This window comes from Streptopelia decaocto, assembly GCF_964273445.1.
Source record: "Streptopelia decaocto genome assembly, chromosome: Z".
Taxonomy (NCBI): Eukaryota; Metazoa; Chordata; class Aves; order Columbiformes; family Columbidae; genus Streptopelia; species Streptopelia decaocto.
The window spans coordinates 63,338,483-63,351,236 of NC_138657.1; the positions used below are offsets into that span (position 1 = coordinate 63,338,483).

Below are 12,754 nucleotides of genomic sequence, written 5' to 3' on the forward strand. Positions count from 1 at the left end.
TGCACCAGTCCCTTTCCTTTGGTGGATGCTCCTATTTCTACAGTGGCACATTTAGACCAGTTCGGATCACTAACAAGCTCCTTACTTTTGTCTCCCAAGTCAAAGTTAGTCGTGCTGTCCCATCTAACCTTCCCAAGCTTCAGTTTGTAGTCAGTGCTACTTGCAAGGTTGTCCAGCACTGCTGAGAAGAGGTTGATGCAACTGCCTTTCAAGGGGAAGGAGAAAGGAGATAAGAAAAGTGTTTGTAGTTCCCTGGAAATTACAGAGCTTGCTCTAGAAAGGTGTATGGGGACTGCTGAGTTTTGACTACAAAATGTCGAGCAATGCAAAATTCATTATAGCCTGTGAAAATTAGGCTACTGAAGGTTTAATACCCTTCCACTGTCCTAGTTTTGACTTTGCTTTCTAGCCTCATACTGAGAAACATTTGCTGTCATAGGAGCTCTTCAGGATGGCTGCTAGTCATCTGTATCATGAACGAAAATGCATTTCATGTCTCTGTTTTAATTTATTGAGTTGTTGGGGTTTTTTACCTGCCATAGTCTGAGGGTAGTGGGGATTTGTCATTTGTATGAGAACTTGGTCTTGATCTTTGGGTTTTGTTTTTCTTCTCCTTCCTCCTCCCCTCCACCTCCGTTTTTCTGCTAGAGCAAAGAAGACACATACTTTGTAGTCTTGCACAAAGAAGAAGGAGCTGGCCTGGGATTCAGTGTCGCTGGAGGAACAGATCTGGAACAGAAATCAGTCACGGTAAGTGATGCCTGCAAGTCATTTTTTAGCAAGCCTCACTTTAAAGCAGGCTGTTGAATAGATCAAGTGGTCATTTATCGAGACTCACTGCAAGTTGTTCACGGTCACAAAACTGTGTCTCTCAGAGGTGGCTGCATACCGTCTGCTACTGAAATCACAGAGCATCTGGTAAGCGTAATTTTTATTATTGGAGATGGGTGCCAGTTACATTTTCAGTCTTTAAAAGTCTGTTACTGGAGAGGATCGGCAAGGTCTAAATCGCCTGTGTGTACATAGAATTCTGCATGTAGCCATTTAGGGGAGATTTTCACCCCCAGCCCTTGAAGGTAAACTCTGTGCAGCAAAGTCTTTGAAGGATTTTGCAAATCCTGAGAATGACAGCTTTGCACCTCAGCAGACATTCTGGGTTTCATGTCACAAATTTGTTCTGGTGTTAGAAAGACCTGTGAGTGGCAGGTAAATGAGGATTGCTGTTTTGGCTGGTGTTTGTGTTGGTTTGCTTTTTAAAGTGTTCCATAGCATTCTAAACCAAAGATATTTTTTGCCATTAAATGATGTCGGTGTGTAAACAGTGATACCAAGTAAATTGTATACTGTTAAAAAACAGATCATTGAGACAGAAGAATGCAAGACACCCATGTCTCATCTGACAATTCCTTTATGCAGGCTATGTATTTAAATTCTGCCCTGAAAGAGAGAGGTCATTAAGTGCTGAGATTAGAAGAAGGGCATGTCTTCAGTCTTTCTGGTCTGCAGCAGCCATTGCAGAAATCTGGTTTTTGCTCTTAGACAGGACCAATATAGGCAAATGTCTTACATGGAACAGTCATTCAGTTACAACACAGTCACAGTCTCAGGAATGAGCTCTGCTTCTCTCACTACAAAGGCTGTGTTCCCTGTCTGTGGTCCAAATACTCGCAGTGTCAGCTGTGAGCAAGAGGAGGGCTCAACAGTGTCCCACCCAGAGAGCTCCTCACTTAGGTACTGGGACACTACCCAAAAATATGATCTTGAGCTCTCTCAGGATAAGTAGCTGATGAAGTCTTTCTGCTGAATGCTGTTAGCCATGAGAACAAAAGAGCATCAGCTCCTGCTCTTTCCAGATCCTCTTTGCTGAGTGTGTGTAAAGCATCTTCTCGGGTGGGAAACCTTTTAATGTCCTGGACCTACTGGGATTCTGGATGCCGGCTGCATTTAGGGTCGGCACTGGATGCTGAGTAACTTAGATGGGCTGTTCTGCTCACAGTTGGGTGCAGAAATAGAAATTCCCAGTGCACTTTAAGGTACGGAGGAGTTGAGCAGGTGAGGGAAGGCAGCAGATGTTTCAGACATGACTGCTGTATCCAGTTTACCTCATGCTTTGGGTGTCTATATCTGTCATTGAGGCTGTTATTCCAGTTCTGAATGCGTGCTGAGACTGGCTGGAAATTTATGTCCTTGGATCTGTAAGGTTGTTTCAGGTGCCCATCTCAGCGTGGCCCTGCAAAGAGACATAAATGGAGCCTAAGGACTTCTGACTCCTCTCTGTTGTCTGGGTATCGGGAGAAATTCCTAGAGAAAATGCCATGCAGAATTGTGTCCACAGATTTGCTGCCTTGAGCTTTTGCCCAGTGGACCTAGAACATGGTAAGCCATACTCTGGCTGCTACAATTACAGTGCCTGATAGGCAAGTCTTGAGATACTGGGTCTTGAGTCTTTTAGTCGGTTCCTTTTATGTAAAAGGCACACAACTAAGTCTCAACTGCACTTTTTTGGAGTTTACTTAAAGTTTAATCAACTCGAATGGAATGTATTTTCTGTAGAAAAATGCATTTCAAGCCACTAAGTCACCCATTTGCATCTATTTACATGGTATTTGATCAGCCAAATTGAGATGGACAATTAAATACTTGTACAACTGCAGTAAGTCACAGCCTTTCTTTGCAGAGATGATGCGCACCACTTAGAAGTCTGTGTTTGAAAACAACACAGGATGTGTGTCCCAGACAGTGGGAATTTGAGGAGTGGGTATCACACACCACAGTGTTGTTCTTGGTGTTTGATATAACAAGGATGTGGATTTAATCTGTCTGCTGCTTGGAAGTATGTTAATGGAAGACCTTGAGGCGTTTAGTGACAACATGAGTGACTTGTGATATTACATGCTTTAGCTGATTTTGGTTGTCTTTGGCTTGGAAATGGCCATGCAATAATAGCATCTTTTCCTCTGCTTGCACCACCGTCTCTCACTACAGTTCTTGTCCAGTCACGTAGGCCTTAGTGTAATACTTGAGGATGTTCACTGGAGCAAATGTTGTGTGCTTGATATCCAGGCAGTGGGCACTGATTGCAGACTTTGGTAGGGTCTCCGTGCTCTCCTTGGCCTGTAGAACACCATGTGTGGTCGTGAGGTCACTGCATCCTGAAGCTGAAATTTTTGTTGTAGGTGCACAGAGTGTTTTCAAAGGGAGTTGCATCTCAAGAAGGAACTATTCATCGAGGAGATCTTGTTCTGTCAATCAACGGCAAGTCTCTTGCAAGCTCAGTCCATGGGGATGTCCTGAATACTCTTCATCAGGCAAGACTATACAAACATGCGGTCATTGTCATCCAGAAGGAAAAAGACAAAGCAAACAACTTCTCCAGACTTGAGATATCAGCTACTGGCAAAAAATGTGTGGGGTCTGGAAAGGATGTTTCCATGGCAATAGGAACAGGTATGATCTTTGTCCAAGAACAGCTGGAAGGATTCCCTTGCAGAGCAGACTGAAGGGAAAATATCCATGATGTCCATGTGTTTTAGATTAAAAGTGTCTGTGCCTTATGCAATCAAAGGCAGCAAATGAAATTACCTTTAAATTTTATTTGTTCTCTTTGGAGCAGTTTGGTTTTGGTTTGGTTTGGTTTTCTCAATATCATAACTAGGCAGAAACTTAGAAGGACATTCAGGGCCTAATCCAATTTCTACTGAAATTAGTGATTCCACATATTCTTGCAATCCAGGATAAACTAATTTTAAGTAATAACAGTAGTCAGTGAAAGAAAGCAAACGACCAAAAAAGAAAAAAAAAAGTAAAACCAATGTCAAAGAAAACTCCAAACCCTGCATTTTGTTATGCATAGGGACTGAGCTTGCCCCTTTGTAACAGCAGTTTTCATACTGTTTCTACTAAAAACATAGAAAAAAATATTTTCGTATTACAGTAAATGGAGCTAAGCCAAATCCAAGTCAGCCATCCCACAGGAAACTAGGAATAAATGGTTTAAGTGCAGACCTATGAGTGGAATGGCAAGTTCCTGTTTGGGAACAAGGCAGCATGCCAGCATGAAGGCTGCACTTGGGGTGTTACAAACAGATCCCTCCAATTTTTGTAGAATTAGGAGAAACCCCTTTGTTACCTGTCTGCATGCTGCTGCTTCGGGAGCAGGGGATGACCTGCTTCAGTCCTGCAGGGTCCCTGGGTGGGGTGGGCAGTGGTTACAGTAACTGCTGACAGACCTGGTGTTGTGGCTTCCCTGGCCTTCCAGGGCAATACCAGGCACTCAGCTGAGACCACCCCAAAACGTGGACATGGAGCTGCCCTCACCCATTTTTAACCCATAATCATTACTGGTTTGGGTTTTTTTTCCTGTAGCATTTTTATTGTTTTATGCTTTCACCGGGATTTATAGTACAGCTTTGTAATACGGCTTAAAAGAAATAGGAAGCACTCTGTAAATGAATGGATCAGTCTTTCTGGGATTGCTTCCATGGATAGAACACATGTAATTACTACAGAATGCGTTTCTACCCTTAACTCGCTGTGTCCTGGTCATTGACAGATGCAGAACATCTGCTGGTGCAGGCACTAGGGGGCAACATAATGTTATAATCAACAGTATTGAGTTATTATTAATGTATTTCCATCTTGAAGGCAAAGCAGAGCTTCAAATGTTTTAGATAACATTTAGAGTTGTTTCAGATAACAGTAGCAGTAATTTGTGATAGTTCAGACTGCATAATTTTGATGTTCACACAGGGCAAAGAAGGCCCTGTTTTCCAAAACTGTAGATTTATTTCCTCTGAAGCAAAACCATGTTTTATGTCAGCTACAGCAATATTGCATTATAAAAATGTCTGCTACATAGAAGGCAGGATGCACGTACAGGTAATTGTGGTTATTTCCATACACATGAGACCAAAAATGATTATTCATACTAGTGGTGATTAGAAACTTTTACTTAAGGGGATGTAACATGTTTGTTTAATGTAATGTTTCATTCATTACTGCTTTTTTAAAAGATGTGGCTCATTGAGCAAGCAAGTGGGAGCAACTGAAAGAAAAATAAATGCTCATCACTCACAGTTTTTGCAATTTTTTAGTTATTTTTTTGATGTTTAGAGTCTTTACTAAGTTTGCCAAGCTTTAATTTTGAAAAAAAAAGCCTTGGTAAGTTTTTTTTGAACATGCAAAACGAAAATGTCTCTGGGTGAACGTGTTTTGTACTGTTCCCCCTTCACAGCTGCAATAATAGTCACTTCTGAGAAAGTGGGTGACAACATGTTCTAGTTTGAATATGAACTGAACTCTGAATTGCTTTGTCACTGCAGGAAAACCAAACCAAACACAACTTGCAGTTTTCTGTTAACCGTATAACAATATGCTGCATATCTTGTGTCATAGATCCAAGCCTGGATATGAATGATGTCATCTGTGTTGAATTGTTGAAAACCTCTGCTGGCTTGGGATTCAGTCTTGATGGTGGAAAAGCTTCCATTGCTGGAGACAGACCCTTACTTGTGAAAAGAATATTTAAAGGTATTACAAGCACGCAAATACAGTGGATATTGTTCTGGTTACCCTTCTGTGCATTGTACAGACATTTTAACTCTGGACTTGATGTTTTTTGAAGCAAGCTTTAGGTTTGTGACCTTCGTTTTTTACCATTTACTAGCCAAAGTGGTCATTAAAATAAACACTCCTGGGAATGGCTACAGGTTCCATCTGCTCGTAAAAGTTTGTGGAGCAATCAGATTTACTAAATATGATGCAGTTTCTTCCTTAGCTTATCAGCTATTCTAGACATTAAATTACAACAGCAATATTGTACGTAACAGTTTGAGAAGCTCATGCCTTTTATCCAATTCTCTTTTCTAAGAGAAGTACAGGGCAGATAATCAGTGTGGTTCCAAAGCACCATCCTGCATTGTACTCAGTTAGTAGTTTTACCTTTTTTTCCTTAGATATCAGTATTTGCTTTCACCAAGAATAGGTGGTGTTCATATTCAAAAACTGCCACTCTTGGATGGTCTGTTTGTTGGCAGGTAAAGTTAAATGAACCATGTATCGAAAGGAAACCCATCCCGGAAGTATGCTGTGATTTTAATGTCTTAGTCTGGGATTCAGTTTAGTGAAAAATATAGCACTTTCTAAGGAAGATGATGCTCTCACTGAAGCTGCAGGTTTGCAGCATTTATACAGGATTAGTTTTCAGAGGTATAGTCTCTCATCAAGGAAAAAAGGCTGATATTTTCTGAATGTCATATCAATTTATCTTTGTGTTTGTTTTCCGCTCTTTCAAAGGTGATTCAGAGGGTAAAGGACATGTTTAATTTTTGAGCTCACTAATTTCTCTCTTTAGATACAGTCCCTTGCTCCTCCCTTTTCTCCTTCCCTCCCCACGGTGACTGATGATGTCGGTTATCATCACAGAAAACCTACTTTCACGAGCAGTGAAGGGTGTGTCACTTCTTAGGAGCTGTTTCTCTCACTGTCATGTTTGTCCTAACTTTGCTACCCGTGTTCGGTTTGTTCATCCTTGTTATCCAGGTTTGAAAATCTAGTGCATTGTCTACTTATTACCATATTAAAATTCTGTTTGAGAAAATACATCCATGCTACGTACAAGCAGTATGTTTACTTTATCGATCAGGTTTTCTTACAGCTGCAGGGGTAAAGTACAGCACATTTAATGCACTTGTGCTGCTTCCTTCAAAGGCAGACCTTTTTCTGAGAACAAGGATTTATCTTGGTTAAAATAACATTTTCTGTGAGATTAGGTTAGATTGCTAGAGCTGAGCGGAACATTAAGTGGCTTGTACTGAAACTGCCACTCTTGGAAAAAATGATTTATTTGCTGTTCATCACAGTGGAAAGCAAATTTTTGTGGGTTTACTTTTTTTTTTTCACACTGACTTCTTCTCCATTTGCTCCTAGGTGGTGCTGCAGAGCAATCTGGAAACATAGAAACTGGAGATGAAATTCTTGCTGTTAGTGGAAAATCATTACTTGGCCTCATGCATTACGATGCCTGGAACATTATTAAATCTGTACCGGAAGGCCCTGTACAGTTACTGATCAGAAAACGCAGAACTTCAGTGTGATGGAAATATTAGATCTAATGACACTTACTAAGAGAAAAGATTTAAAACTGGCTGGAAGCTGTTTTTTGATTCTAAAACCAACACAGAAGTGTCTTAATACTCTACAGAGAGGTGCTAAGAGCCTTGGAGAACCACTGAGCAAGCACGTGAAGAGCATCATAAAATCTCACCTAATTATCAAGGATGAAGGAAGCCAAATGTTAGAGACATTTTTGTATTATGTGGCAGTTTTAATGGAACTTCAAGACCTCTCCTGGGTTTGATTTTAAATATTTTGACTGAGATAAGTAACACTGTGCCTGTCCCTGATAGTTTTAGTATCTGCAGAGGGAGTATAACTTGTTGGTTGCCATCCTGTTGACAAGGATGGGTATTTAGACTGTACTGCATAACGCAGTTGTAATAAGGCTTCAGAACACTGACTAAGGGTCTGGTCCTTTTCTGTTGTAATAAGAGAATGTCTGGAACAATCTCACTTTATTCTTCTAAGTGCAGTTTTACTAGAAATGCATGACAAAAGAGTTTAATTTTGCACAATTTTAATGCCTAAAACATCAGCATTTTATTGCAAAACTGGGAGGGCCTTCAATTGTGGTGAATGCCAAGTCAGTTCATGAGTTCTAAAAACGGATGAACTGACTCGCCATCCACCACAATCGAATTGAATTTTAGATGTAACTTGTATCTGAAAGCACTTGGCATTAATGTGGTAGAAATCTGTGAGCAAGAGCATCATGCCCACCAAGGTGTAGACTGAGCTGTTAGTTATGATTAAAATGGGAGCAATAAAAATTGGGGTCTGAATTTTCATATTTAAGGCTTGCAATGTTAGAGACCTTAATTTATTTATTTTTTTTAAAAAAAAAAGAGGGATAATTTTGTGTGCTGAGCTCTTGCAGATCTCACAGACTTAAGCGATTGCAAAGCACATCTGAAAGCCAGGCTGCTTTTATTTGGCTGCAGGAGGGATTTCAACATATTAAGTCTGAACTGGCTATATTTGTGGTGGCTTTTAATTGCTCTTTTTTATCTTCTCTTGTCCAGTATTTATTTTTGCTTGTGTGAGAGTGGGTGAGGGTATGTGTGTAAGATATAAGTACAGCTGGCTGTGTCAGGAAGATGCTGACGCTGAGCATTCTGAATGGTGAAAGTGAACACTGTTTGTGTAGATGGGAGAAACCGTGCTGTTAGATACAGCAAAACTGACGGTTGCAGTGTGTGAGCATTTCTTTTTGATTTTCTCACCTATACTCACGGTAGAGGCACCAGTAGCAAAGCGTGCTGCTGAGTGTTATTTATAATCTGCCATGCTGGCAGGAGAGTGTGTGGGTGCAAGAGGTTAGACTCTTACTTCTGGGATAGCTAAACAACGTAAAAGAGATAGGGAGGGAAGGGGACAGTGTCCTTCTCAGCTGAGGACAAGTTGTTTGTTCCAGAGTGCTCAGGTTGTTTGTCACATTAGGCTGGAGACTGTTGCAGCCAGCCTGCCCAGCGTGAAGAGCTTTCAGCCTGGAGATGGTCCAGATCTAAAGTGCTGCCTATGTTTCTAGTGAGCCAAGGCACTGCATAGCTGCTGCGTAAAGGTCTGGGCTTGACGCTTGGCCCTGCCCCAAGATCATACTGTAGTTCAGTTTATTTAGATTTATTCAGCAGTGCTTGGAGCGATGCCTCCAGGTTAGTGGAGCACTCGCTTCGCTTCATTTCTGTGACAGCTTCATTAGACTGCAACTCATGACGTGCAGAGGAAAATTCAGTTCTGCAAAGCAACCTGAGACCAGGCAAGCAGAAAAGCTGTGCAATATTTCCCTGAAAATGAATAAATTTAAGTATTTTTCAGTAACATATTAGCATGTGAATCCAGGGAGAGATGCAACTTTTGGTTACAGGAAAGGCAATTCTGTACATGTTCCCATAGCTGCTTTGCCTGCAGGATTTCTGTGGAAACCAATTCAGGTTCAGTGCTATGAAAGAACAGTGGAACTGGGTCCCCTGTGACCCTAAAGCTCAGTCACTCCATCGGGACTGGTCCTTGCCTCCGGTCACCTCCATGGTGGGATAGGCTTCAGGAAGGTGCAGCTTTTTGGGTCAGAGGACCACAATGAGGTTGTCAGCCTGTGCTAGGATACAAGAGGTTACCCCTGCATAGTTGCTGAAAAACAGGGAGAAGACATTTGGCAATGACAATTAAATGGCAAGGCTTTCTTCAGGAGTGACCCAAATCTGATTGCAATAGCGTGTATAATAGATACGTAAAATGCATGTGGAATTTAATGCAGCGTAGTGAATACATACCTGTATACACATAATACGTACAAGCGCAGTACTGAGTTTTTGCTGCTTTAATGTGGTCACAGTTGTGTTTTAGGAAATGGCTTTTTTTTTCAGTCCGCAGTTTGAAATTTTAGAGGTTCCAATGCAGGGAGGTGTATGTCTCTCTTGCTTCTAAACTGGTGTGAGCTCAAAGGTAAAGTCTTCATTTTGTAAATTAAACTTAATTTGAGGTGCTTTAAGATGATAGGTGGTAAATATTTTCAGATGCTTATTTGCAGGTACTGTTTATTGTGAGTGATTTAGAAGGCTTTCAGTTTTCAATAATCGAATACTGTTTGGTATTTTATTTTACATGCACGTAGATATGTGTTGGCTGAGTAACGGCAAAAAGAGGGGGGGATTTTTGTGTGTGATTTGGTAGTGGCTATAATTTAAACGATAGGTTTAGTGTTTTAAGTCAGATAGTTACTATGGATAGAATGATAGACTTTTCTACTAACATTACAGCAAGAAAAAGAAGAATATTTAACCCTGATTGTTTCTGTTCCAGAAAATAATTTGTTTTGTGAAAGAACAAGAAACATCTTTTCTGATGGTACCAGCGTTGATATGACTACAGTTGCATTTCCTGACGTCTCTGTTGGGGTGACTTTCTCCACAAAAGTGCCAGGATTTAGGCAGTCTGGGTCTGCTTTGTTTCAAACAGGATGAACAGACCAAACAGATGTGGTGAGCCTTTGGTTATGCACCTGGCAAAGTAAATACTCTTTCTAAGAGCCTGGTTACACCAAAATGACAAAGGGCATTGCATTCATTCATCATTACTCAGTAGGTTCACGAGCATTTTTGGCCTTGCTGTTTGCATATGGGTCCCCATAGTGATTCTTTGCTATGCTGCAGGGTTGACCAGGCTCTAGGAGAGCAGTGACTCTCCAGAGACTTTAAGTTGCATCTTGGAAGACCAAAAACTCAGGATGAAATTACAGACTTGGTCCACAACTCTTCACCAGGGACCTGAAGTCCTGGGGCACATCCTGGATATGAGAGTGGGCTCTGGTGCGATACTGCCATTGCGTGTTTTGCAGCCTTTTGTATCTGGAAGCTCTTTCCAGCTTCTGTGGGGATTTGCATCTGTATTAAAAACTGTGAGATTAGGCCTAAATTAGGGAGGGAGCAACATCTGATCATTTTACCTTTTTTTTTTTAAAAAAAAAAAAAAAAGAGAGAGAAAATATGAGGGCAGGTAAGTATTAATAAGCGGTTGAGTGATTAATATTTTCTAATGATCTTCACCTAACTCTAGTTAATGTTCTGCAGTGGTTCTTGTCAAAATCTGAAGGAACTATTCCCAGATGGGAATGTTTACCTGGTTCTACATTTAGGGGATATAAATGTATACGTGGAACTATTGATAAGCAGTAGACTAGATTATATGAGAAATGGGGATCCCACTGTAGTTAGGTTTTGAGTGTTAGGCTGATACACTTATTGTATGATATTGTATATTTACACTTTTATTTATATAAATCTTCTTTTAATGAAAACTGTTTAATATGCCTTGTATATTACAAAAAAAAGTGAGTGCAATAACATGAAATAGATTGTACATTTTTCAATTTGCTGTCTCTGTTATGTAAATCTGTATTGCCATAAACTGTTTTGTTTCAGGTTTTTAGTGATTTTGGAAATAAATGGTATCCTTAGTACTCGTCTGGATATTTATTTCTCTTACGCCAAAGTCTGCCTGGTCCACAGCTGGAACTGACATTGCAGGGACAAGGTTGTCTGGGAGACCACAGTCGAAGACTAAGTGTTAATGCTGTCCAGATGTGCATATGAGCTGTTAAATACCATCTAAGCTGTTAAGTATCTGGTAAAATACCACTCTCTAAGAACTGTCATTCACTGTGAAGGGGGTTAATGCATTTAAGACGTGTTAGAAGGTGTTTTGTAGGACTTGCTTCAATATCTTCAAGGCAAATATGCACTTTGTTTTTTCCTGCCCCTTTGGAAGGAAAATGTGGATGGCAAAGGTGAAATGTAGAGTTTTCACCAAGAGCAGCAGTCACTGCAGCACGTCACCTATAAACTGTACCTCCTGCCCAGCCCCTGGGCTATGAGGGAATGGGTTGTATGTATAGGTAACATGTATATACAGCTAGTCCTAGACTGGTATTTGTTCCTATCATCCACCTAACCTGGGGATAATCTACCCTCCAAAACTGCAGTGAGCCAGCAGTGTGGGCTGGGCTGGAGGTGACCTGTCTGTGCATAGAGTAGAGCTCAGGCTGGGAGCTAGATGCCCTAATCTCCAAACTGGGAGAGTTTACATCAAGTGTTCATAGAATCATAGAATCAAAGAATCACAGAATGTTAGAGATTGGAAAGGACCTCAAAAGATCACCTAGTCCAATACCCCTTGCCAGAGCAGGAACACCTAGATGAGGTTACACAGCCCAGGCAGGTTTTGAATGTCTCCAGAGAAGGAGAAGCCACAACCCCCCTGGGCAGCCTGTTCCAGTGTTCTGTCAGCCTCACCATGAAGGAGTTTCTTCTCATATTTAAGTGGAACCTCCTGTTTTCCAGTGTGTACCCAGTGCCCCTTGTCCCATCATTGGCTGTCACCAAGAAGAGCCTGGCTCCATCCTCGTGCCACTCGCTCTTTACATATTTATAAACATTAATGAGGTCACCCCTCAGTCTCCTCTTCTCCAAGCTAAAGAGACCCAGCTCCCTCAGCCTTTCCTCATAAGGGAGATGCTCTACTCCCTTCATCATCTTCATGGCTCTGTGCTAGACTCTTTCCAGCAGTTCCCTGTCCTTCTGGAACTGAGGGGCTCAGAACCGGACACAATATTCCAGATGTAGTCTCCCCAGGGCAGGGTACAGGGACAGGAGAACCTCCCTTGACCTACTAACCACCCCCATTCTAATACACCCAGGATTGCCATTGGCCTTCCTGGCCACAAGGGCACGGTGCTGGCTCATGGTCATCCTGCTGTCCACCAGGATCCCCGAGCCCCTTTCCCCTGCTCTGCTCTCTAACAGGTTGTTCCCCAACTTACACTGGTACCTGGGGTTGTTCTTGCGCAGATGCAAGACTCTACACTTGCCCTTGTTACATTTCATTAAATTTTTCCCCACCCAACCGTCAGGCTGTCCAGATCTCTGGATGGCAGCACAGCCTTCTGGTGTGTCGGCCACTCCTCCCAGCTTGGTGTCATCAGCAAACTTGCTGACAGCACACTCTATTCCCTCATCCAAGTCATTGATTAATATATTGAACTGTACTGGTACCAGTGCTGGCACTTGAGGCGCTCCACTAGATACAGGCCTCTGACTAGGCTCTACCCCATTGACCACCACTCTCTGGTTTCCTTCCTTCAGCC

At 41.7% G+C, this 12,754-nt stretch overlaps 1 protein-coding gene across 1 annotated transcript in view; it reads left to right on the forward strand.

Annotated features, from left to right (window-relative positions):
• PDZD2 (PDZ domain containing 2) overlaps positions 1-11,071 on the forward strand; it is a gene marked incomplete at its 5' end in the record, with an annotated part of 145,412 nt that extends 134,341 nt beyond the window's left edge. The window contains 4 exons of the mRNA XM_082075784.1: positions 649-750; positions 3,177-3,447; positions 5,395-5,529; positions 6,928-11,071. Of these exons, the coding sequence (XP_081931910.1) occupies positions 649-750; positions 3,177-3,447; positions 5,395-5,529; positions 6,928-7,094 (675 nt within the window). The 3' untranslated portion in view covers positions 7,095-11,071. The remainder of the gene's footprint in view (positions 1-648; positions 751-3,176; positions 3,448-5,394; positions 5,530-6,927) is intronic.
• Between the last annotated feature and the right edge of the window lie 1,683 nt (positions 11,072-12,754).